General features: G+C 42.1%; 1 protein-coding gene across 2 annotated transcripts; it reads right to left on the reverse strand.

Moving 5' to 3' along the window:
• Positions 1-3,931: 3,931 nt before the first annotated feature.
• On the reverse strand, positions 3,932-27,369 carry SEPHS1 (selenophosphate synthetase 1). Of its 2 annotated transcripts, none has more exons than XM_031587976.2 (9): positions 27,220-27,369; positions 24,204-24,465; positions 21,055-21,158; positions 17,516-17,623; positions 16,542-16,696; positions 15,646-15,736; positions 12,206-12,305; positions 10,428-10,640; positions 3,932-4,998 (listed from the first exon to the last, which is right to left on the reverse strand). In XM_031587976.2, the coding sequence occupies exons 2-9, from the start codon at positions 24,394-24,396 to the stop codon at positions 4,784-4,786; spliced, it is 1,179 nt and encodes a 392-aa protein (XP_031443836.1). In that variant the 5' UTR covers positions 24,397-24,465; positions 27,220-27,369; the 3' UTR covers positions 3,932-4,783. The 2 variants fall into 2 exon arrangements, with proteins under 2 accessions (XP_031443836.1, XP_031443904.1); XM_031588044.2 differs by lacking the exon at positions 27,220-27,369 and adding an exon at positions 26,688-27,148.
• Between the last annotated feature and the right edge of the window lie 300 nt (positions 27,370-27,669).

Genomic DNA, 27,669 nt, shown 5'->3' on the forward strand with positions numbered 1-27,669 from the left:
ACTTCTCTTGGATTTGCCGTGTTCAGGTAGGAGAAGGACAAGATGACTGGGAAAAACCTGTGCAGATTAACTTTGGTAACGTAGGCAAGCTGGGCCTGATTACAGCTGTGACAGAACAGCTCCTTGCACTAGGGTAGGGCAACATTTACTTTGACAATTGGAAGGTTTTTGCCCTCTTGGGACAAGCAGACTCTTGAAAATTGGTGGAAAATTGGCTGAGCTGCTGGGTTCAAAGGGCTCTACTCAGCAGTACAAAGTGCAGCTGGCTACACAGCAGCTTTGCAGAAATTTCAATAGACGAGCTAAATATGAGCAAGCAGTGACACCTGCAATTATCAAATGATTTGGAAACCATTTATAAACATCATCTAGTTCAATGCCACTGCCATGGGGTTGGAAAGGGCCAACTGCATTAGCAAGAGCACAGCCAGAGGACCAAAGGAGGCAAGTTCTTCCAGTAGGCACTTGCAAGATTGCATCGTCACTGTGTCTAGTTTTGTGCTCCTTAGTACAGGAAAAGCACAGGCAAAGTGAATCAAGTGGAGGGATGGACATAAGCCCACCAAAAGAATGGGGCTTGTGTATATGATGCACAAAGAAAGGCTGAGAAAATAGTTCACCTGGAAGAAGAGAAGGCTGCAGAGAGATCTTACAGTCATCTGCAGGTATTTAGTAGGGGATAGAGAGAAGAAAGCCACTTTGTGAAGATTTGCAGTAAAACTAAGAGACAATAGGCACAAACCATAGCAAAGAAAATTCCTGCTAGATGTAAGGAGAAAACTATGCAGAATGGGTCAAACACTGGAATAGGGAGTATGGAAAGAAGGAGAAACGGCCACAACTGGAGATATATTGCACTGCACACAGGCCTGAGCAACTTAGTGTGACCTCAGGGCTGTCCTTGCTTTGGGCCAGGAAACTGCAAGACACCTGTTTCATACCAAATTCCTTTTAATAAGGAATGCGTGTCTGAAGACAAATTTCCTTAGAAACATCAGGATTGTTTTCCTGTTGTTACCATATCTCCCTCTTTCAGGTTGGAGACTGGGGCAACAGCATTCTCGTATCTTAAAAGTACGTCAACATGGCAAACAAAAGCACAAAACAGCACAGGCTGAAAAGTCAGCATTAGCTTCAACACATCTTAGGCAACCGAAGGAAACAACGCTGCCTTCTACAGAAGCAACAGCCTGCCTTCAGATCCTGGCTCCAGCTGAAACTTCAAGCTTAGGGCAACCCCTAGCCACACACCGAGGCACTGCAGCTCAGCACCTCTCAAGCGTGAGAAATACACCAAGGATTACAGCTGGCCCCAGCTTAAGCACTGTGGGTGGGCACCCATTCAAAGTAACTTTCACATCTCCCAGGCAGAAAACAGTTGGTCAGCCCTCAATTACTAGCAAAACTTCAGTTCAAGAAGAATACCTTAAAAAAAAAAAAATTCCAAATTTATATGCCATGACAGATAATTTCAGAGTGGTATTTTCCCCTTATGCAGAAAAGGGAAAAGCTGAGGAAGCCAACACATTAGATAGAGATTCTAACAGATGCTACCTCTCTATGAATACGTGCTATACATGCTACTTATCAATGGTATTGTTCAGACTGGTGAGTTTTCCAATTATTAAAATTCTTCCTTCTCACTCTCTCCTGCTCTCACAACTTCGATGGATTTTACAAGTAGCCTTCTCATCAAGACTGTTATGGAAGTTGGTGCATGCAGATACCTGTGTACACAAATGAAAGCACATTACATTTCTGTGACTGCACAAAGCTAAGCAAAGTTCTATTTCTCATGTCTTGATGCCAGAACCTCAAAAAACTCTACTTAGAAAGGTATCAAAGTGCTAGAAATATCTACCCATTGTTTAAAGCCTTGAACTTGCTAGCCCTCTTCATATGCAGTACTATTCATCACCCTATAGCTCAGGCCTGACCTACAGTCTTTTATTCAGCAAATGAAAGTTCTTACACAAATCACAGCAGTCCTTACCTGATACAGTGATGATAACAGCAGACTTAGAACACATTATCATTCACTCTGAATTGAGTGGCACATTCAGAAATACTCATATCAGCTCTGACCAGAGATAACACCGCATCTCAGCTGCCTAGAGCCAGGATGCACTTTACTATGCAAATTCCTGCTATCAGAAAACAAGAGAGGTTTTGGCTGGCATTTCACCTGGAAATGCTTTTGCTCACAGCAGCTGCAATCTGAAGTTTTCTCAGAACATCCAGACAAAAAAAAATTTTTTTTTGCCCTGAAAAGGTTTTAGTAACACAAGAACTCGATTAATGTGAATGTTCACTTACCTTGCTCATGAAGCAGCCCTCCTCCACGCACCCTCACCCCTGCAGATAAGCTTCAAAGCCTTTCAAAGCACATTTAGAAAAAGAGTTGGTTTCACACCTGACTGATGGCAACTTATCAATATAACAACTGAAAAGCAGTTACCTAAAAACCAGTACATTTTCCTGCCCAGTACATGCTTCCAGTACTTATCTAGCACCTGTCTGAAATACAGCCAATCTTTGTAACAAATGCTCTCACACAGCACTGACCTCTCTGTACACATTTATCTTTTTTTCTTTAAATCTTACGAAGTAATCCACAGTGACAGTCTTTTCCTTGACCACAAAGAACAGAAGCCCAACTACATGACTTTGTATCAGAATACAGAACTTCATAAAACTGCAGGGGGATAAAAAATAAATAATGACTTTTTTTGCATAGATAACCAGTTTTGATGCTTTATTTTGGTGTTCAGAACTGCTGTGAAAACTCTTCATAGTTATCTTTCCAGAGCATCAAAGTCAAAAATTCAGTTACTGCTTTGAGGCTGTGTTGTGAACATAAAACTTACAGACCTATTTTCCAGGAAAAGAAGAGTGATGTTCTAATTGTTTCACATTCCTCACAAAAGAAAAAAAAAATTCTCTTTACAAGGTGTCTGTTGAGAATACTACCGAATGAAAAAGGATGAGCCATGTTTTGCCCCAGGTGTCACCAGGACCAAGATTGAAAATTTAAGCCTTGCTTGATGCACAAGACAGATTCACCTGCAGTGAGTCATTTTTCATAGACAGAAGCCCTTGCTGTTCTTGCTGGTAGTGGTATTGATTATCAAATGTTTTCTTCTTGGTCTGAATATCAAGAAGCTAATTCCACAATCTGAGAGACTTTGTAAAAGAGCTGGTTCCATGAAACGCACTCAGTTCCATAATGCTGAAGAATTGCATGGCTCCTGTGGGTTGGCAGAGCAGAGTTAGCAGTGAATGTGCTACAACCAGGCAGCTCAACAAACCCTCAGAGGAAGAATGGGTTCAGCACTCCTTTGATTCACAGGGCTGCTCACAAACTCTTGCTAGGTTGGAGGAGGCACAGCCAGGAGACTTGCAGAGGATACAGAGGAAACAATCCAAAATCATTGCATGTTCTGTGCTGACAACCAAAATAAACAAAACGAAGTGGACAACAGACTTGGAGATAACCTATCTGCCCCCAGTCCTGACATGCAGGAGATATTCTAGATTACCATGGGACATCACAGCTTGCAGAATCAACCAAAGGAGTAATAGCAACAATTTATATCATTACACTTGCAATAAAATAAAAAAAATAAGGACTTCTCCTCTTTCCACTTTGTAATTCAGGCAGGAATCAAAAAAGTTCATGCTTTTATACAAGAGCAATAAAAAAAATTAAATATTTATTTTGAATAACAAGCTAAAGTTCAAGCTGCAATGTTGGCAATGTAGATTTTAAAACACAGATCACAAAAGCGTGCACAAAAATGTATTTGAGCAAAGAACAAAATAATACTAAGAATTATACTAAACAGCTGCTGATTTTAAAGAAACAAAAAAGGTTTGTAATCACTATACAAAATATAAAATGTATTAAACACTACCATCCACAGAACAGAGGTTTATTTTAGCTTGATTATATTTAAAAATTATTTGTGAAGTTATTTATATAGTGAATTGTAAATGAATATTATACAGTAACCTCCTTTTGGTCTGCAAAACCTTTGTTGCACTATAGCACATCCAATCACATTGCAAAAAAATGATTTTTTTCCTTACCATCAATAAAGAAAATCATTGATAATACAGTAAATGTTGTCAGGTCTACAAATAATGAAATTAAAAATGACTCCTTCGACTCTGAAGCTATTTCCATGCAAAGTCAGCACTTGCTCATTTCAACAGAGTGCACTACACCAAGCAATGTCCAGGGTCATAGATGCTCTTGGTAAGACTAAACCTTACAAAATAAGAATAAAAATCAAAGATTGAATGTAGTCATGCAACCCTCTTACTACTGGGTATACCCACTGTGTCGCTTATCAAATTTATTGCCTTTCTGGATTATCACTCAAGGCATCCAAATTAGACTTATGATAAATATACACATAATGAAAGGACACAATGCTATTTGACACTACTACTGGTAATGTCTGTGCTACGTGAAAGCACCTTTAAAAAGAGCCTATGCGGCAAGAGATAAGTGTCTAAAGATTCAAAATGAATCAACAGTATTGGATAACAATATAATTCTCAACTCAGAAGCTGCCTCAAGATTAGGTGCATCTTCAGTTAATGTAACAGGAAAAAAAGGCAATGGATTTTATTTCATTAATTGTATCCACTCATAAACTGACCTAAGGCCACCAGATGTGCAGACACAACAAATTTTCTTTTCTTTTTTACAGTTCTTTAAGTTGTAGGATGATAAAGGAATAGATCTATTTAAAAACAAACAGCTATTTCATCTCTATTAAGAGGTGGCACCAGGCGTTGGGTTCACGTTCTGAGTGGCCACCTGTGGTGCAACTTCAATGATTCGTGGTTTGTCTATGATTCTGGCCGTGCGGTTGCCCTTCTCTACAATGCCAATAATCCATGCTTGGTGACCTTCGCCGTATTTTGGAGACTTGATCTCGGCACAGAAACGTGCTGCCTGTTCTCGTGGTAAACAGATGAGGAGACCTCCTGCAAAGGAAAAAAAAAGCAGCGCTTTTAATGTCTGTTTGCAAAGAATTTCAACCTTCATCTGCCAAATTCCTATTCAGACAAGCAGTCATGGTGACTTCATGGGTTCTGTCAAACTGCGGGACTCCAAGAAAGGACACAGTGGAAGTCTGTGAGCTTGTGCTTTACAGAAAGAATTTTGTTTCTGAATTCAGTGTTTAGCATGTACATAAATCCAAATACACACAAAAGATGCTGGCAAAAGGACACCACACTGATGCCAACAAATGACATCAAAAACAACACCAGCATTGTAAACTTCCAACGAGGACTGCAAAGTGCCTCTACAAGAAGTACACACAAGTGTTCTGGATAAAGGTCATGTTCAGATACCTATAACCACACACTGGCAGCAGCTGATTCTGCAAGTAATCTTATTGCCTTTGATGACATCATTCATCAAAATAGAAACTGTTACAAGAGAATGTAAAAGGCAAAAAACTCAAACCCGGGCTTGAACCAGAGCTCCCTTTGACAGTCAGTCTCTTTGACCCCATTGTTAGAGAGTTTCCCTTTAACCTTTTTTAGCCTTTCCCATAAAATCTTTTCTTACAGAGACAACAGAAAAATGTCTATTTATAAATGCTTCTCAGAAGTAGCACAATAATTGGTTAGAAAAGTTCCTATTAAGTTAGTAAATTAAAGAACTTCTGCATTCTAAAATTCCCAAATCACTGACAAGGTGATTCTGCAAGTGTCACAGAATGGCCAGGGTTGGAAGGGACCTCAAGGATCATGAAGTTCCAACCCCCCTGCCCCAGGCAGGGCCACCAACCTCCCCATTTAATACTAGACCAGGCTGCCCAGTGCCCCATCCAGTCTGGCCTTGAACACCTCCAGGGATGGGGCATCCACAGCCTCTCTGGGCAGCCTGTTCCAGCACCTCACCACTCTCTCTGTGAAGAGCTTCCCCTGACATCCAACCTAAATCTTCCCTCCTTCAACTTAAAACCATTTCCCCTTGTCCTGCTACAAATACTAAAATGAGTTTTGTTGTCAGCTTTAGCACAGATTTGTAGTGGGCTCCGATCAAGTCATTAAATATTTTGGTGTCATCCTCTACTAAGAAAAGTTACATATTTTCTGTATTGCTTACCTTTCTTGCCATTTATGCTGCATTACAAATTTGTGAAGAACTGCAACACAGAGCAGCAAATTCATCTACAGGTGATGAACTTGTTAAGCCTAGTTAAACCTCCAAGTGTCATGTGCTACAGGCAATTGATGCAGCCAACATCTGTGAGGTGCTATTTTCCAAGAGACAGCAGCCTCTTATAAGGAACACCTCAGTATCCCCCACTGGAAGATGTTTGGAGAATACAGTCAATAGCTTGGATTTCCCCAAGCAGGAATTTGGGCACAAGCTAGAGCTTGCTTACTCTTAAAAACAGTGATATCACCAGTGTGCCTGTGAGCTATTTGACAGTCTTGTCCTGGTGAAGGGCAGCAGATCAGCAGCACAAATTGTGCCAGCACACTCTGAGCCAACCCTGGGCACAAAATGCCATATGCTGAGCCAGCCACTCTGGGCTTGGTGCCACCACCTCCTCCCTGCAGTCTTGTGGCTCAGTGGCTCCTGGACAGCATCTTAGCACCTTGGGCACCTCTACATTTGTTCTTCCAAGCTATGGGGAAGCAGCAACTACTGAACAAGAAAACTTGTAAGGATACATGGACATGTGAAGGTTATTCTTTTGGTTCTGTATGAAGCCATCCAGAAAAACATCTACCTCTCTCACAGGGATCTCTGAACTTAACATCCAGTTAACAGCAAAAAGCAGAAACACTATAGCATTACTCCACAGGTAACAGACAAATCAATTGCAAAGAAATTATGTGCCATTCCCATGACAGGCTCTAAATCAAATTGAAGAGCGACTTCTGCCAACTTTTGCTGCAGATAAATCAGGGAAGAGATTTCTAAGTTTCTAAGAGTTTATAAGCACAGCGTGCTAAGCAGTCAGAATGGAGGAGTGGAAGTACAGCAAGAAAGAGCGTGAGAATAATCTCTGTTATCTTTTTCCCATGCAGCCTTCCTGCAATTTTGTATCACTTGTATGGCCACACTGTTAACATTCTTTAGCAAGAACAGAAAAATATACCTAATTCCAGTTTCCAGCTGAAACAGATACCTCCCACCTGCTGGCTATCCCTCACACTTTGATCTATAACCCTTAAGGAAGGCTATGGGCCTATCAGCAGTAGGACTCTAGTCTGTGGCAATTATAATTACTTCTCTGGCAGGCTGACCAATCCCTATAACCCTTTAGGTAAGTTCTAAGAGCCTCCACTACATGACTTGTGCTTCCAGCTGCTTTGAGTGCTTTTTGCCCCATACACAACTACAAGATGTCTGCAACATCACAGCCACCAGGAGTTTAAATTGCTGCAACACAGCTGTGGAAAATGAAGCAGAAGTGCCATTCTGCACTGAATTATGCAGCATTTCAGGTTGTACCAAGTTTCAGATGTCTGCATTCACCAATCCTGAAGACAAAGCAAACGGGCTGCAGACTGAAGGAACAAATAGCTGCAGTGGTTTAAGAGTTCATTGGATGCTTCTTTTTGGAGATGGAAAGGATGCAGATACTTGCTACCTGTTCTGGATTACCCTTCTAGAAGCTTAAGGGTTTTGGTAAGTTTTGAATATTGCTATTTTTAAACTGTTGTACTGCAAGCAAGGAACAGTCCACAGGAAAAAAAACCACAGACTAGACAAAGCCTTGCAATTAAGAGGTGATTTATAAACAGTTCATAAATCAAAATCAAAGTTTCCTTGCTTCTGTTAACAGCTCTCTCATTGTGACAGCCCTTCTTTTCTAACCATTTATGTTCACAAGATGCATGGAAAGACTGCATTGTTGAGATATCTCTACTACACTAACAAAGCTGTCTGACACTTGATACCAGCTCCAACAGCAGAACCAGACTGACAAAAATACACACATGCAAGAATATCCCATGCAGAATGTTTTTCTAACTTATTTCTGTGAGCAGTCAGTCTGATAAACAGAATGAGGTTCTTTAAAAGTAACCACCTGACTGCAACTTTAACCATTACCAAGGAGTTAACTAAAAGAGAGAACAAAATCATGTAAAACTGGAATTTTCAAAAAGCACATCATAAGCAGCAGATCCTGGAGGATGGAACTGATGACATGAGATCTTTCCAACACTGACTTTTGTCAACAGGTGCCCAGCAAATGTGCACTGGGAAAAAACAACAGTCTTAAAATCCGTTCAAATTGTTTTCCAGTACATTTCTCATTGCCTGCCCACTCTACTGAAAAACATCTGTTCACAAATGAAAAAGCTACAGCATTTCTGGAAGTTTAAGACAACAGAGCAAAAGTGTTTTATATACTTCAGCATGAGCAGCCTACCCTAAAAGGCATCCTCCCAACTGACCGTACAGATACAACAGGGCACACACTTGCCTCCATGAACATAAACCCTGGGACACAAAGTATGCAAACGTGTCAGACCATCCAGTGTTAAGCACAAAGACAACGTATGCTGTATAGCCTTCAGGCCACAGCTATACATTCAGCTCTTATTTGGCTGACTCTCCCTGTAAGAAATCCCCACAGTAATTTTTAATGTAGGAACGCAGTGCTATGAAGAAATCAATATACATTTTTCGAGGTGCCCAATGCTCACAAATAGCCAGATGTGTCTTGCTGTTTTATTCATCACCATCTATCTCTGTTGAAAGGTAAGCCAATTCAGAGTTTCAAAGGCACCTCTTGCTCTCGTTCCCAAGAAGGATTTGGAAGTTGGCTGTTTTCTGAGTACTTTTGCAGCACTGCATATATCTGCATTGTTTTTACGCTCTTTTAGTGAGATGACAGCCTTGTCCCCAGGGTGCAAAACGAGTCACTGATCTTAAGATTCAGGCACTCAGTTTGCAGCTAAACCATTCCATGCCAACTGCCACTTAGCCAAAAGAGCATCTTGGTTTTCCACTTCTGTGCCTAAGCAATTTTTTAGCCTCTCTGTAACCAATAACAAATGCCCTGTATCCAGGGCAAGCAGCAGCATTACCTGCACACTGGTTACATGGATTGGTAGGTAATAAGAACCTGTCTGATGGTACCAACTGTATTTACAGTACTGTATTTACAGCTTGCCAAACAGCCATCAGATATTTCTGGCCTCAGCTGACTGAAGCTGGATTTGAACTCTTCAAAAGGGTTCATGCCCCATATCCTATTACATATCATCTGAGCCACACACCCTCTGTAGGACAGAGCATCTGTTATAAACACAGATGGCTAAGGAACAATTCAGCAGATCATGGTAAGTCATGTATTCACTAGGGGAAAAGTTTATGGCTCTCACTGTGATGCTTCTTTCCAGATCTTCAGACTGTTTTGCTTCAAGGGGCCCCCTCTGTTGTGTACTGCAGAACTTGGATAATACTTTTGGAGAGCAGAAAGAGGGTGGGAAAAGAAGATAGGAGAAAAGACAGATTTGTTACTGTATCTTCTTCACTATCCAAAGTGAACAAACGACATTGCAGAAGAAAAACAAAATGGAACAGAAGATTTGAGGGGAAAATGAAATACAGAGACTTTCAGCAGAAGATAGTGATTATTCCAGTAGGCAAAGTGGCCTATACTTACTGAGAAGACAGCATTCAAACCACAGCATCAGAAGTTTTTAATTGCCTCAAGACTTTAAATGTTCATCTGAAACAAACTTGACATTCATAGCCTGATTCTCATTTTGTTTCTATTAACTGCCACTGCCAAGTGGCAGCTTTATTAAACAGAAAGCTCAAAAACTGAATGACTCAGAGACTTAATTCCTTTCTTGCTTCTGCTTACAGTCCCTAACATCAGGTTTCACAAGCTTAAGGGAAAAACATCTGTATTCTTGATGATCATGGACAGAGGAGGCCTCCCTCAGCCTCTGAGACTGGCCCACTCAGCACTCAACTTCACACATTCATAATGAGAAACAAAAATACAACTCATTTGATGAGGAAACCTATTGCACGTGGCTTGGCCTTTTGAGAACACCATGCCAGCAGTGCTGAGACAGTCGAGTATTCACTGTATTCACTGTTCTGGAGTTAATAATTATGAGAAAAATAGGTATATCAAAAGAATTCAGAACCATCACTGACTTTCAACTGTAGAACATTCCAGATACCAAATACAGTAATGGTTTCTATAATAGTGTTTCATAGGAACAGGATGAGAGTTTGGAAATTTGGCTGAAGAACTTGATTGTGAACAGTTCTATGGTTAATGCTCTGTAACTTGACTAAAACTCAAACCAACCATGAATCTGAATGCAAAGTACAGCATTTATACATTTAAAATATTCTCATATTCTAACATGGATTTAAAAGGAAGGAAAAGGGTGGTATAACTGTCACCTACCTGAAGTCTCTGGACAAGTCCCATGCATAAGGCCAAACATATTGCCACAAGCCTTACTGACAGCAGCCATCTTAGCAAGAACAGGAAGGTTATGAATAACAAAGGACACCTCATTTCGCTGCTGCTTGGCAAGGTTTTGTGCATGTCCCAGGATTCCAAATCCTGTGATGTCCGTAGCTGCATGTGCATTGAAAGTGTGCATAAGTCCAGCAGCTTCAAAAGAGGGAGAACAACAATTAGAAAAAAATCATGAAAAAAGTACCGAGGAAAGCAATGTTTCAACAATATTAAGCAATTTGAACGTATACCTTTAATTTGAATCAGTTCTGCTTGCTGTTGAAATAAACTATATAGATCCTCAAAAAAATAAAAAAAGCCCACCCCAAAACTGTTTCTGAAAGGAACTGGAATTTCACCAAAACTACATGCAGCTTTTAAGAAAATTCAATTTGTATTTAAGATATCAAATGATGCTGAAAATTGAATAATGCAGTTATATTTATGAGCATGCCCTATTAAACATGCACTACAAGTTTATATTAGCAGTCCATGATAAAGGGGTTTGCTCCAGTTTCAAACTTTCCCAAGTTGAGGGTGAGAGGTTCCGAGTTTGGCTTTGCCCTAAGGGCTAAGACAAGGTTCATCCTGTGTCAGTTTTCCCACATCTGCATTCCCTGACAGATCAAGGAAAAAAAAAATCATACCAGAATTTAAAGTTCTGGACACTTAGCTGAGGAACTTAACAGCAAATCCTGCAGGTCACAAGGGAAGGAAGGAGGGCCAGGGGATGGACAGGCACAGGCAGCCTGAAGTCCCCACCTCCCCAATGCACTGGTGTCATTCTTGGGCATTTGCAACTACAGAGCCCTGGGTACATGCACCTCTGCATGCAGGACAATAGTTCCAGTTCTGAATATCTAAGCATTGCTAAAATAAAAGGGCTGACAGAGGCGAGGGGAGAAAAACAAAACCAGGAATGTTTTGCCTGTCTTTGTTGCGTCCCAATACAGGAGCAGGACTGAGTTGTCTTCCATAAGACAATCCTGGTCATTTATTTATTCTGGAAGATTTTGTGAAAGAATGAAAAAAAACAGTGGGATGATGTAATAGATACCAAATGAAATCTGAATAAACAGAAGATATATGAAACTATCTCCATTCGATCAACTGGGAAAGAAACATCTAATTTTTTTCTTGGCTCATCTAAAGATACTTTGGACAAAGGGAAATCTTGCCTAAGAATTTCTATGGTAAAATATTACTCCTACCAAAATTAAAAGAAAAAAAAAAGGTGCTACATATTCTACACTTTGGGAAACACATAATATGGCAGAGGTCATAATCTAAAAAATTAAATTGAAGCATACAAAAATTAAGAGCTTTTCCTTTTTTAATTCCATTTCCATTTATTTTAAACCAGTCAGGTCCTCCTAGTTCTCCAGACACAAAAAAAATACAAATGAACAAATCCAATATATTCCCCTTAAAAAAAAAACCTAATTCACTCCAATGTTACCCACAACACTCATATGAGTCATAATAATCTCCAGCAGCATTTGTGATTTTGCTGTATAATTAAAAGAGGGCGTTTGATTTTAATTTGCGTGCTTCACAAACACTGAACAGCAGAAAGATGTGGCAGAAGGCAGGGATAACACAGTTGTGTCAATTTCCCCATGGCAATGAAATGAAATTAAGTATGGAACTGGAAAAAAAAGGACAAAGCCCCCCCACACCACAATCCTTCCCCCTTCCACAACAGACAAATTTCTTCTTACCTGTTCGATTCAGCCTTGCCATATTCATCATTGCTTCCTGGTATGCTAGTTCTACATCTTCCTGTGTTACCACTAGTTTGATTTTGTTCCATTTTTCTGGCTAAGGGATGAAAGAGCAAGACAGTTTTCCTAGGTTTTTGTCTATCTATTTTTAAACATATTCTTATCATTGAAAGTTGTAATCCAAAATGCATTTGGTTTTGCTTTTTTTTTTTTTTTTAACCTCAGCTTATGAATAATACAGTATTTTACTTGGAGGTGCTGAAGCCTCCTGTATGTGCTTTACCCTCCTTGTACCCATGTGAAGTTCATCTCAAGGTCTATGAAGCACCAAAGCACCTCAAACATTGCTCTCACTTGCAGAGTGGAGTGGTACAACCTACCCTATGCAAACAACTCTTTCAGCACAAAACTCTCTGGCTTGAACTCTGCAACCAAATAAAAATAACTTTTGCTGGATTTGAAATTCTTTTGAAAACTTTTGAAATTCTTCATCTTTGGCTCGTTCTTTAAATATAAAGTTCTTCATTTCACATCTGGACCCTCTGATCAGGAAAGGCCACTGATACCCAGAAGTCTAGCTCTCAAGGATGTACACTGTGGCTGGATGTAATCACTCCAGTGAATTAAGACAGTTTCATAAAATCTATTTACAGTTTAATATCAACACATCCTTCCACTCCTCAAATCTCACGTGGATTCATGCCTCCATCACATGCTAAGCAACACTTCTCATCCCAAAAGGCTCTCATGATATTTTAGGAAGTGGTACCTTATAAAGAGCAACTGTTTTGTTCAAAGCTGAAGTAATTCCAGATCCAGAAGGAAACAAAGCAACTGTTTAGATCAACACCGCACACTAGTTTAATTTTCTTCTATTTGCAAATAAAATTACAGAGAACTGAACTAAGAAAGATTTTTTTTTTAGAGCCACAAAGCTATACTGCTATTGCAAAGCATAAACGCATAAAAAATTTCTTACTTAACCAAAGGTGGAAAAACTGCTGAGAATTGTTGTATGACGCTGCACTGGCATCAAAAGAGGCTTGTCAAAGAGGATCTGATCCTTAACAAATGAGAACTGACTTCCAGTGGTGTAAGAAGGAATCCAGAAATGGAAAGAAGGGAAAGAGGCTGGTCAACCAAAACAAATTTTTTTTTTTTTTTTTTTTTTAAAGACCAAGGAAGTACAGAAGATCAGGATTTCTGAAATTAGGCTGAACTTGGTTTGACCAAGTAAGTAAGAAAAGCATTACTATTACACGAAGGACAGGATTAAGGTTATTCTTACTTCTGTTATGACTGAAAAACACAAGTAGCCATTTTATATTAGTTTTCAAAGTATGTTTTTGAGGCTGGTCATGGAATGGGAACAGGTCACGTAAGAATGGCAATCACAAATGTGGTGAAAGCAAGACTACAGGCTGGGAGGGCCACAAACACAGGCAGGCTGCAAATTAGACACAACTTACTCCCACTGTGATATCATACCATCAGATACTGGCACAATGGGATTAGCAGACAGGAAACAAAGCCAGACTGTTTGCCCAAAAAACTTCAGAAGGCAAGTTTATATAGACCCTTCCCATTCAGAAATCTGTCATAGCAGGGACTAGCAAACCCTTCCTGGAAAGGCACATGGAAACCTTTCATGTTTTTGAGCTAAAAGAAAAAGGGACAAAGGGTTGCCAGTTCCCAGCTGCTGACTAATCACTGCACTCAAGCGACTTGGTAGCCAAATTCACACAGCTTCATCACCTCCAGCACATCCCTGACTGTGCTCCCCTACAGAGCCCAGCTCCCTGCAGCCTCTTTACAGCTTCTTTCCTTGGCATCCCACCACAGCTGCTGCCAGCAACATATCTGGGCCTTGATTGCAGCAATGCTGCCAGTAATCAAATACAAAGGAAAAAAATTTGTCTCTGTTTGGATCATGCTTTCATTGAAGCAGCTATTGCACGGTTGTTGCCACAAATCGGCCTTTAACAAGTCACCAAGAACTCACTCGCTACTGCTCTGTGTTTATTTTTTCCCCTCCAAATTTGTTTTGCAGTCACGTATCTCCACACCTTATTGTTCCTCCCTAGCCTAGGCATAAGCTTGCTGTACTACATACCCTCTCCCACATACTTTTCAATACAAAGTCAAACTCCATACTGAAGCTTGATTTACAGGTGGGTTTGAGATGGGTAAGTCTAGTTCTATTTTCCTTACTCTTTCACAAGACAAAGCTAAAGAAAGGGCAGCACTGATACTCAGAAATTTCTCACCACAAGCAAAGATATATGCTGTTTACTGTAATAAGAGAATTGATTTCCTTCTTTCTCAATTTTTCAGACCAGAAAGTGTTTTTGGTTGACAGTCAAGGAAATTACAAGTACTTGAAATATGTGCAAATTCAGAATGCTGTTAATTTGCAAGTCTGTTTGTCAGTAAAATAATAGATATGTAAAGGAGTGAGATTATGGCCAGAAAACACGCTATAAAACGTGTCTTGCTTCATCTGATTTTCCTATCAGGATTATCTGAGGCCTTGATCCTTGCACCTGATTGGAAAATGTAGGATTCTGCAAGGGCCAAAAAGCCTGGGCCATACCCTGTCCATTTTAGGGGAAACATTATTTATCTGGTTGCTCACACTTCAGATTCCAGCAAAGGTTGAAGCTGGTCCTCTACCACTTTTGCTAACACAAGCTTTGGAATTAAAATTCAAACTAAATCGATTTCAGCTCACTCCTCTTCCTGTCTATTGGCTCAGTAGTCCCAAAAGCAGAAAAGATGCATCTTTTAAAAACAAACTGAGCAGCTATAATTCTGAAGACATACACTGGGAGCCAGACAACATAAGCAGATGCCAATTTTGCAGTCACATTTCAGTTCAATAGTTACATTTTTGCCTGAAGTAACAGATGGAAATATGTCTGCATACATAATGCTGCTAGTATTATTCCTAGTGAATGCACAGGGTAATACATGTGAAAGGTAGAGATATTTCCACGTACACAAGCAGAAAGTCTATGAATCCAGACAGGGCCTAGCTGACATCAATCAGCTTTTGCCAATTACTTGGGCATGTGGAATAGGGCATAATTTTACTCAAGGTGCCAGTCTGTTGCTCTGTTAGTCACTAACTCTGTTTATTACAGCAGTGCCTGAAGAACTAGCTAAGAATTAGACCCAGTTAAGATAGGCTCACTAAACTCACTAAAAATGGTAAGCTGTTTTGGTTCCAAAAGAGCCTTGCATGTAAGAAGATAAGGCTGACATAACAAGGAGGAAGAAGAGGAATTAATTTCTATATCATTCCTGGCTGAGCACTCAATATACTCTTCATACTGAAAAGTATATACTGCACTTTTTCATTCTGAGGTTTTGAGGGAATGGGGAAGGTCATCTTTACCTCCTGCCTATTCCTATTTTGTTTTTGGCAGTGTACTTACAATATCTAGCCACTGGTGGACGGCTACAGCCACTTGTGTTCCCAAGGGTTTAGTTAATACAAGCACATCTCCTGGCACTGCATTGTCTGGCCTGAAAGCAAAGAATTCATATATTAATTACAGAGTGAGAGTCACATGTTATTAGGAATAAGTGCTGATAATTAGATTTTCACAGACCTATGTATCTTATTGTGCAGATAAAAAAAAAAAGACTAATTGCTGAATTACCCTTTGGGATTCATTGGCAAGAGGTATCACTGAGCAAAAACGCTGCAAACTTACTTAAAAGTACTATTCCTTCTTTCTTAGAATAGAACACACTTGGAATCAGACAAACACAAAACTGCACCTTTTCTTTCAATTCACTGAAGATACAGTACAGAACAGTGGAGAAAAAAAACAAACTACTTTGCTTACTCAGGACATAAAATAAGCATCTCTGGGATCACAAATAAATTCCTTTGTACAGTGCAGCATGCCACAGTGGGACATTCAAGACCAGCTACTGTTAATCAGCCAGAATGATGTAAGCACAGCAGTTCACCAGTTCTCTACAGCAATTAGCAGGTAGATGTATTTATACATGCATTTTACACTCTGGCAGAAATTTATATCCCACAACTGCCTTCAAAACATGTACAGGTTAGAAGCTTAACTGTCCTGTCAAAAGGAGAACAAGACCAAAAGATACCGGGGAAAAAGTAAAAGCACATGCTGTTTAAAAAAAGCAAATAACAGACAGAAGAGATGTGGCATCTGCTCAGTGCTAAGGACAAATGCAAACAGGAGAAGGTAGTGCTTTACTCAGCAGGAGACAGATCACAACACGGCATTTAAAGGATTTTCACTGTATCCCGTCAGACCAATGCCTGTGATTGTTGAATGATTCAACTTACATTATAAATTCATTAGGCTGACAGACTGTTGTGGCCACTCCTCCTAAAACAATCCAGGGATTTAACACTGTTTGACCACCAGTAACAGATGTTCCTGCCTCTTCTGCTGCATCTTTGAAACCCTGGATAATTAGAGGCATCACTTTGTCTCTTTCCTAGAGATCAAAACAGAAGTCAGAGTTCCATACACAGCAGTGCTAGTCATTTCAAGACTGGTCTATGGCTTTAATCACTCAAGTCAAATCCCCTCATGGCAAAAAGCTAATGACAGAAAAGCCAGCCTGCAGAAACCACATGTTACCCTATAAAGCCATGGTTTTACAGTTCCTTGTAAAACGCTGAAGAAACATTCTCCAAAAGGTCATATAAAAGTAGAGAATTCAGAGAGTTCTGCAAACTCAGAACAACTATTCTGCTATTGTAATCAAGTACAGCCTAGCACAATAAGGCAAAGTTAAATCAAGCTGCATTTGGCCTCCACTAAGCCTGTAAAATTTCAACTTAGTTTCTTCTAAGAATGAACAATCCTTTTCTTGCTAGAGCAAACAATCAAACGTGCTGCTAACTTCCATCAAAAAGAAAAAAAATTAAGAAAAAAAGAACCTAGTTCAGTTTCTTCTGCTTCAAAGAGATGCTACAAAGCTGGCACAAGGAAACCAAAAGTATCTATCCAAATTAATACATCAATTGGTAATCAATTCCTGCCTTGAAGCACAGTAAACAGGAGCAGAAACTCCATTTCTGTGAGGATCACAAAACAGGAGCAGATTATGACGCCACAGAAAATTGAAATTTTATCAAATAATCTCAGAGTTTACAAGGCAAGACTTGCACTATGAACTGAGGAACTGACTGAACCACCTTTTCTTTAAAAAGATTCAAAGTTTGAGGAGAAAATACACTAAAGCTGCATACATTCTAAGTATGTACAGTTGTTTGAGTCCTTCTTCAGAAGCGGGTACCCCAAATCTTACCCTGTCTGTCATTTTATTGCTGACTCCAAGGAGCATCAACATGTTGTCGCATTCTGTGACCCCCATGGCATAAAGGTCACTTAAGACATTGGCACATGCTATCCGTCCCTGAAAAAGAAAGAAGAAAGAAAGAAAAAAAAAATCTGCATAAGTTCAGACAAACACCTGCCACAAAAAAACCCAAACTTTTTTGCATGAGTTTTGATTCAGATAGCTGCTTATTCTACAGGTTGCTCAACTCCTGAAATCCATCCATAGACATGGCATGATCCATCACACACAAAGCATCCACCTAGAAATGCAGATGGCGGCTCCTTTGACAGGTAAGGGGAGAACTCATCCCAGCTGTTACGGTGCATTAATTCACAGCTGCAAGGAAGCTAATCAGAGAAGTGAAAATTAGTTGATTCTGGATTGGAGTAAATAGGAGATGAGGACCTGGATGAGAAAGCTGTTTGTTCCTGAGGCTACACTTACTGTCCAGTTTTCAGGACAGTACTCTTCTTTCCAGAGGACACAGCTTGCTAGCAGCATGCAGGGCCACTCAGGTGCTTTTCCTGTTAGGACGTCACTAATGAGCTGCCTGCAGAAGGCACACATGTTCAGGTCTCCCATACGTGGCCCTGACACCACTTAGGAGCACGCACAGCTGCTGAGGTGATATACCCATCTGTCCCCTATCACTTGTATGGTGTGAGAGACATCCCTCCTCTGCCCCTTTTTCAAGCAACAGGATAATGCTGACTTTTGCTATAGCAAATATATTTGCATTAACTTCTGTGTGAGCACACATCACTAACAAAACTTTGTTCAAGAGGCCTTGTCTTCTGTCAAAGATTGCTCTAATAAATCCTGGCACTGACAGGACTGAGAAGGGTTCACTTGGGTAACACAAGCATAACTACTCTAATTTTGCTAAATGAATGGATCTGAATTTCTCAGCAAGTCAGGTTTTGTTGAGTTAAAGCCACTAAAAATGAGACATCCACTGTCCTGATGAAGACGTAACTTTCCAACCCAGGATACGTCGTTAGGGATGGGAAATGATTTTAAAACACAAATTCTGTTTTATTAATCTGGAAGACTCAATGCATTTTTTTACAGCTTGAAGTTAACAGCTGCAAAACTGTACTTGACATCTGGTTCTGTGATCTTAAACCTGTGTTTTTCATAAAGTTCAGAGGCGATGTCATCATGATAAAAGCAATGTGCTTATTCAACACCGTTTGGACTACAGAAATATGCTTTAGTTGAAGACAGATTTATGGGGCAGAGGGAGAAAAAGACGACAAATTTAAACACATTTCTACCATCTCCAAAACATTAAAATCTAATCACACATCCAGAGTTCTTCGCAATAATTAGTATTAGCAGGCAGTTGCTTTACTTTCTGATGACATGAAATAACACCTCCAAATCACAATTAAATATAATCTAGTTTTTCATAAATTCAAGAGCTTCCAATGGCATCGAGGGGCTCTCCTGTATATTTAGAAATCAGTCTGAGATATCAATTAAAACACATTCTACAAAGAGAAGAATGAGCTTTAGACCGCATAGTTAGATGGATATTTGCTGTTATGCTTCTGGATGCTTACGAATACCAGAGCCTGTCATTTTCCTTTTCTGGAAGGGGACTATTCACTATTCTTCACTATTTTCAGTATTTATCAAACCAACTGCTGGTTTACACCCTCTTAAGGAATGACAGATAAGTTTTTAAACTCACAGTGACAACAGCTCTCTATTCTAGTAGTCCAAGGTCAGCACAATGCTGCTTTTGCCAGTTGGCAACGCCATTAAGGGAATGAACTTGGAGAGTACAAGCAACAAGTCCCAAGCAGCAGAGGGAACTAAATGTGGCTTATGAACACTGATAAACGTAATGGGATTCACAGATGGGTCAGCCTAGCTGTGTCCCAAACATCATCTAAGCACATGACTCATTGAAACACAAGAATCCACTGGTAATTGTAAAAGCTATACAAGCAAAAGATGGAATATCAGCCCCACGTCCTTTGTGTTCAGTGAAAGTTCTTAAAAGAGCACCAAAAAGTTCCCTGTAAGAGAGAGGACCAGCCAGTTCCCTGCTCCCGTATTCCAAAAGGCCTCTCCATTGTGCCACAGAGGGGCCAGTACCAGTTCTAATACTGGAATCTTTAGAATCTTTATACCACTAAGCCTGGTTTCAAACTTTCCCAGTCTCAAATCATGTAAACTGAAAAGCCCCATGGTGGATACAAATTTTACAGGCATATATTCTAGGAATAATTCAGATAACACACATCAGGTGTTCTCAAGAACAGAGCTGAAGAAAAGGGGTCAGGAAGGATCTAGGCTAGCAAGAGAGAAAGTAGCAATTGGCAAGGCTGCAGCAGCCCGTCCTGAAAAGCACAGATGTGTCCAGAGCAAACTGCTTTATGAAGCCAGGTCACAAACCAGGATTCCTGAGTCTAAGGGTTTTATGGAGAGTTGTATTTGCCTCTCCTTCGAATCATATTGGTCTACAAAAGAAAAAAGCCATCAGAGTGAAATTAATATTGAAGAGAAAGAAAATAAAGGACTTGAGATTTAGGAAATGCTAAAGTTACAGCTGACGGTGCCTGTGGATCACAATGCAGACTGGCAATCACAGAAGCTGAACTGAGGCCAAATTCACATTCCACTCCTATCACACTGGTCTAAACCTCATCTGTACACAGACCCATGTCTCTCTACTGCAGCACCTCAATAATCCCTTTGTATACCCAAAGGAATCAACCCATGCCATTCACCACAACCTTCTTATGCCATTCCTTATAAATTTTTGTTACAAGGTGAGAAAAGTTTCTCAGCATGGTTCAAACCTACTGAGCAGGTCTCAAAGAACAACCAACAAAACAACAGAAGAACATGCAATCATATAAACAGCAGTAAAAGCTGTCTAGTGCAAATAATCAAATTCCAATTACAGGAAACACATCTCTTAACTTTCATTTAGCGAACACTTGTTGGAGAGCTCCTTACAGCATTATTAGTGCCTTTTTAAACATACACTTTTTTTTCTCACTATCTTCTGTTCAAGTCAATGCTTGAGATAGGAAAACCAAAGTTCACAAAGCACTCTGAAGTTGCCAGGTGCTATTACCAACTCCTGTCATTTAGGCTTTTCCAGTTGTAACACATCACCTGGTTATTTCAGAACCTCAAAAAAGGCAAACTACTGTGTGGTTCTCTTAAGTGGAGCTTCCTGTCTGCTGCTTTGTAGCTCCCCTTTAGGGCTTTTTCAAGCCAAATCTCACAGAAGAGATGAAGGAAAATTTAAATTCAGCTTTCATCTACAGAAAAAGTTCTGCAGCATTCATGGCTGCCATGGAAAGGACTGCAGGATCAAACATCGCCCTTCCCTTTTTTACTTGCATTTGGGAAAGACCCTGAATGCAGTTATCAAACAGTTACTGCTGCACATCAAGAAAAAAAGGTCAAAACTGCCATCAGTTAGGTGAGATCAAAGCAAATCAACAATATATTTAACTAACAATTCAATTTAGTCAACTTACCATCATATAAGGATCATCCACAATAGGATAAATATAATCTGTTGTCTGAACCAACGACAAACCTCCATGTCTTAATGGAATAACACAAGTGTCCATCCCAATTCCTGCAAAGAGAGAAATTCATCACTGAGATGAGTAAATTTATCCTGAGTTGTCTGTTGGTCCTTACAAGAGACCTCACAGAACACTGTTGGGAAATATAGCTCTCAGTACCGACTGGGTAAAGACAACAAACCCCTTCCTTGGGAAAGCACATTACACAAGCAAGGAAGAACAGGCAAAGAATGAGAACTCCTGACCAGAACAGACCAGAGGTGTAAATAACTAAAAGCAAGAATGAAAGTACAACATTTTTCAGTTTATTGCAGTACAATGAAGTGCACTCCTTTTAAGAATGTCTGTGCTTGTATGTATGTTAAAAGTGAAGAGGAACTCCATAAATCAGTGTTGACAAAAATAAACAGGGTTTCCTGTCACTCCTAACTCAACAAAAACATGGTGACGGTTTTAAAAGGGCACAGTCTCTCATAGAGAGCACTTCCTCACTTCAGGTGAAACAAAAAGCACCACAAATCACAGCTGAGGTCCTTGGTCAAAGAGGATTCACCCACTTGGAAATCCTGCAACAGCGTACCCTCACCATACTTCTGGGAGGATGAAAGGCAGCAAGTTCATCTGCCAGACAGGGAAACCTTGGGAAAACAGCAATACCAGAAAGGCAGCTTTCTCTAACTGTGGATACTTCAAACAGAATAAGCAATATTAAAACCTCCAGGCATTTGCTGTGATGCAGGAGTGTGTACAGAAGTGGCAGGTCACAAAGAAAAGCAAGCTAGCTGCTCACGCCCCCCATCGATTATCTCCAGCCTTGAGGCAGCAGCAGGTAGCCTACCTCCTTACTAGGCTGACAGCAAGATGCCTGGCACCACTTTGTATACTCAACAGGGCAAGGCTCCTCAAAACAAGCACTCTTCAGGGAGCAGATGTCACACAGCAACTTTCCCCAGGTACAAACAAAACACACTCCTACCAAGAGCTACAAGCAAGCACTTGGCAGTCCTTCCCAGGAACAGTCAGCCACTGTCATCTGAGCTCCTGCTGAGGACACGGAGCAGAATGCAGAGGCTGCAGAGGTAGAGAGCTACAGAGGCACAAGGTCTTGCCTCAGAAAAGAAGGCATACTCAAAAGCAATCGTTTAGGGCTGTTCATCCTCTGCTTAAGCTAGCAAGCTGCTATGCATGATGCTCAGCCTCTCCAGAGAAGTGCACACAAACAGTTAAAGAGGACTGGCTCACACACAGAGCCCTCAGCTCACCTATTCGTGCCATAACATTGCATGACTGACTCTGTGCTGTTTCTGACACTCAGGCACCATGGGCTTTCTGAGGCTACATTTACGTTCCATGCAAGAAAACCCAAACAAACAAACAAAAAACCAACAAAGAGGGCTGGTCATAAATAAGCAACTATTCAAAGAGATAACTGAAAACAGTGACATGAAGGTCTGCAACAGCTCAGGGAATTCCTACCAAACCTGCAGTTTCTTACTCATGGATATACTCACAGGCACAAGTAAGACTGCTCTGGGTAATACCACTTGTAAAAGTGAGGGATGCTGAGCCTGTAAGAGGTAATTTCCCTTTTGACTGTATCTCAAAAGAACTGTGCATACCACAAAGGCTGTAAAGGTACCTACCTATCCCCTTTAAGCAAAAGGCATTAGAGGTAGTTAACACCTAACTTATCAAACAACAAACTTACTAAAGGGATTCTCTCACTGAAAGTGCATATTTAAGAGATCTCCTTTGTCCACCTTCCAGTACTAAGAGATTTCCTGTTACATAATAACACATATCGATGGCATTTGTCTGCTTTTTACCTTTCTATATATCTGGACAAGAAAAATCTATCAGTAACTCCATTACTGGTTACAGCCTGTAAGCTTATAAGGAAAAAAAAACTACAAAATTAAACCAAACTATTACCAAAATTAGAAACTTGCCAAAATGAAATGTTGCTGTGAGTAACATTTAATTTAGAGAACACACACATAAATAGCAATTTAGGAAAAAAATAAACAACAAGTGTCCCTCATTAGGCAATATTAAATTGTAGTGCCATCTCAGTTTGACACACAATTACTGCTTATGTATTTCATACAAAGATTGTATTGTCTAAGTAAGGGCTCCTTACTGATCTCTTGTTGAATTCAATGCTGGAATAATAGCTTGCAACCTGTTACTCTGCTAATAGGTAATTAGCCATATTAAAATAATTTCAAATAATGCTGTTGAATACTAAACTGATAATTAAATAACTGCAGAATAAATACTACACTGATATTCCTAAGTTGATGAAAAAAATCCATTCTGCGTTGCAAAGTGGAGATCGACCACACAGGGCTGAGTAAATAGGCAAACAGAACATAAAATGTCATTAAACATGTTAAATACATTCATTTCTCTATATCAATATTAGGTACAGTAGCTGGTATCAAAATACCTACGTTTGCCCTGTTCCCCACGTAGGTAGCTTGTGCAGGTTGTTTTCCCTTATTGCTTGCATCATTGTGCAAATACCAAAGAGAAAGTGAAGCTGGCAAGAACACAGATCTTGGAAAGAGCCCTTCCCAGGCAGCTTCTACAGGTGAGCAAAAGTTAAGAGTGGGGTACAACGAGAGGACTGAAAGGAAAAAAATCACACTGTGAAACAATTCGCTCCCAGTCCCTCACGTTCTCTGCCCCAGGAACGAGGAGAACGGAGAAGGGAACTTCACCTTTAAGTCAACTAAGGTCTATTCATTGCACAGGCTTAAGAGGACAGCGTACTACTTCAATGTTCTGGATGTTAACTGATACTATTTCAGCTTGGAAAGCATCTACTGGGAAGAGGGAGGAGACGACCAATTCCTAAGCATGTCCCTGTTGCTCTGGCCATCCCTGACCACGTTTTATTTCATAGTTGAGTGCACCACAGGACGTTAAACAATACTGTTCTCATGTCCTCGATGCCAACCAGATAACTCTTCAGATTTCTGGGCGATGAGCATGCATTACACAATGTACAATTCTCAAATGTTAAACAAATAGCAGATGAGATCTATGCAGACAAGACAGGATCACACGCAACTAGAGGAGCAACTACTCACCCAGCCTGGGCATGACTGCTCCCAGGAACTGTTCATCTTCCTGAAAATGGTTTTCTTGTAGAGATTCGAGCAGCTTCTGTAGGACATCCTGAGGCACTTTGCAGCCTGTGCCCTTCAGCTCCGTAAAGCGGGTCAAGCGGAAGCTCTTGTCCAGTTCGTAGCTCTCTGGGTTAAATGTCTCTCGAACAGACATGGTTCTCTCCCACAGAGTGCTGGCCTTTCCCTCCCCAGAACAATGGTGTTGGTCTCCCCGCTGATCAGTCTAATTGAAAAAATTGGGAACATTAGAAAGTCCTAAGGCCTGTAGTACAACAGGTTTTCCACATAGAGCAAGTTAAAAAGAGAAAAGTGCAAGAAATGACAGTTCCCAGAGCACTGGAGTCTATTTCCAAAAGGAAACATGGGCCTTCAAACTGCAACACACTCAGCAGAGACATCTATTTGCACTCAACACAGTGCAGGACTGTACTTTCAGCCATTTATATATTAATCATGCAAGTAAGACTTTTCAAATAATGGCTCAGCTTCAGTTCTGATGTAAGAAGCTGAAACTCCATAATACACCTGTTCTCCTTGGGGGAAAACAGCCCTGGTGTTATGTCAGTACAAGTAGCAGAGGAACAAAGGCTGTATGTAATCAGCTTGCTTTACCTACAAACATCCAGTTTACCTTTCAGCATGCCAACTGACATAAGAACACTGAAATCTTCCAGGCCCCTCCAACCCTTTCTTAGTTATCCAAGGATACTGAGAACACAGAGAATTGGCCATTAGAATGGTAATGCAAAAAGAAAAAATGATGCAACTCATTTAATAAAATTCTTAACAATGCACATCTAATTTTAGAACGTTTTTCCACTCTGACTCACATACAGCACAGTCCAAAACTAATAGAGGCCTAACTGAAAGGCTGACTTCTAAACAAGAATGGATAGGATACAACACCATCCGTCTGCCCTGGAGAAAAAGCTTTCAAGAATCTCACAGCGACCTGTAAGCTGTGGTTTCCTAGAAAGCAAGGATCCTGCCTCACAACAGCAAGAGGAAGAAAGACGATATCTCAGAGAGATGATCGTGCTGTTTGGAGCTTAAGCTGAAAAGGAAAAACTGACAGCAGTATCAGTGAGTTCAGCAGCACTGAAAGTAAGAAAGAAGTGAACCTGTCGGCTGTGTAACCAGTCTACCCTATCCACCACTTATTACTGATTCTATCAGTGATATATACCTTGAAGTCTACTACTTTGCTGAATATATTTTGTCGGTTTTAGGTATGGAGCCCTGCACAGGGTTTTCCCTCCTTCTCTGACAGGCGTGTTGCTTCGTTACAACAAATCCCACAGCCTGGGCTCGGCTGGGATCCAAACTCAGTTACCCGGACGTGTCTTGGAAGAGCAATGAGTTCAGCTCATAATTGGAAGGCAGCAGCGTGAGGCACTGAGCACTTGCAATAAAAAAAAAAAAATACAAGCTGGAAAACAACAGAAAGCAGAGACAAGGGCTTTTCAAGTAGAGTTGGGTTACATGGGTTTTTTTTGTTTTGTTTTTAAACACTCCATTCCAATGAGTTCCAGCAGTATACAAGCAGCAGCAAAGTATGCATCACTCCACAGGAACCCTTTCCTCCACATTTCTGCGCTCAGCAAACCCTGCCCACTTACACAGGGAAGCAGTCATGTAAGGTTTGGAAGACCACTAAGATCATCTAACTCAACCATCTGCCCACCCCCACCATACCCATTAACCACGTCTCTCTGTGTCACTTCTACCCTTTCCATGAAAAGGACTGTCCTTTCCAGGGACAGTGACTCCACCACCTCCCCGGGCAGCCTGTTCCAATGCGTCATCATCACTCTTTCTGAGAAGAAAGCTTCCTAATATCCAACCAAAAACTCCTCTGGTGCAACATAAGGCCATTCCCTCTCATCCTGTTGCTGCATCCTGGGAGCACAGGCCAACCCCCCCAGCCACAACCTCCTTCAGGCAGTTGTAGAGAGCAATAAGGTCTCCCCTGAGCCTCCTCTTCTCCAGATGAACAATCCCAGCTCCTCAGCAGCTCCCCACCAGTCTTGTGCTTCAGACCCCCCTCACAGCTTCATTGCCTTTCTCCGGACACACCCCAGTCCCTCAACGCCTTTCACACAGCGAGGAACCCAAACCCGAGCACAGCACAGAGGCGCGGCCTAAACACTCACAGCCCACCAGGAACTCCAGGCAGATCCCGCAGACTGCGAGACGCAACCCGAATCTGCGAGCAAAGAGTGAAAGAGCCGAGCCGACTTTATTGAAAGCATCCACGGTAACTTTTTATTGAAGACCTGCGAAAAGCCGCGCGGAACGCGGAGCGATTCCCGCGGGACCGGGCTCCTCGCGCAGCCCTCCTGCTCCTCAGCACTCATAGAACGGCTCGGGTCGGAAGGGACCTCCATCGCCACCCTCGTCAACCCTCGCCTCCCTGCAGAGCAGAGCAAAGCGCCGCGTACCTACCGCTGAGCGGGCGCCAGGCACCGAAAGGAGCCGGAGCCGGGCGGCTCCCAGCGGCGTGGGCACCGCGAGGCCGAGCGCTGCGGAGGGACATGGCTCGGGGAGCGGCGGCCGGACGGGGCCTTCTTTGTGCGGGAGGAAGAAGAGTAGGACGAGGAGGAGTTGCGCCCGCCGCTCCGCTCCGCTCGGCCCCGTCGGGAGCGCGCCTCGCTCAGCGCTGTGCGCGCGCCCCAACGGCCGCGGCGAGGCAAAGCGGGGGGGGAGCGAGAGGGAAATAAAAATGTCGGCGGGTGAAAAAATTTAACCCGTCCGCTGCCGGCGCCCCGAGGGGCCGCTCGTAACATCCTCGCCGCTCCGTCCCCCCTCAGGGCTTGAGGGAAGGCGCGGGGCCCGGCGGCCGTAGCGCGCACCTCAGGGCCCGGCCGTGCGGCGCCGCGACGGCGGAGGCGAATTCCCCTTTAAATCTCCCCGCCTCGCCCCCCCCCTCCCCCCTTCTCCCTCACTCCTTCCCTCCCTCCCCAGGTCTCCCTCTTACCGGCTCTCCTCCTCCTCGCCCTCCGCCTCCTCCCGCGAACGGGACTCCCGGCCCAGTCCCACAATGCACCGGGCGCGCCGGGCTCCCTCAGCGCCGCCTGAATAGAAATGCCGCCGCCGCCGGGCAGGGGGGGGTTAAACCGCCCCCCCCCACCCCGCCCCCCCCTCCACGCGCAACGCCCTCCGCGCGCGCCTCCCCGCGGCCGCGCGCACGCCGCGCCCCCCTCCTCGCCGCTTCCCGCCCCCTTCCCCCCCCCCCCACCACAACCTTCCCGCGCAGACTTCCGCGCATGCGCGCCGCGCCGCGCGGGTGGGCGAGCGTGTGGCGCGGTGCGGGGTCTGCTGGGCGGGCGGGGGGCGTGCAGTGCAGTGCAGTGCAGTGCAGTGCAGAGCGATGAGATGCAATGCAACCCGCTTCTTGTAAGGGAGATGCGTGCGGTGCAACGCAGTT

This window comes from Phasianus colchicus, chromosome 1, assembly GCF_987193195.1.
Source record: "Phasianus colchicus chromosome 1, bPhaCol1.hap1.1, whole genome shotgun sequence".
In the NCBI taxonomy this organism is placed as follows: Eukaryota; Metazoa; Chordata; class Aves; order Galliformes; family Phasianidae; genus Phasianus; species Phasianus colchicus.

Coding starts and splice junctions, on each gene's coding strand:
- SEPHS1 (XM_031587976.2), bottom strand. CDS start 24,396: ATGTCTGTTCGAGAGACATTTAACCCAGAGAGCTACGAACTGGACAAG. Junction 15,737..16,541: donor CAGCCTAATGAATTTATAAT/GTAAGTTGAATC, acceptor CTTTGCTTTCAG/GCCAGACAATGCAGTGCCAG. Junction 10,641..12,205: donor GGCAAGGCTGAATCGAACAG/GTAAGAAGAAAT, acceptor CCTCTTTTGAAG/CTGCTGGACTTATGCACACT.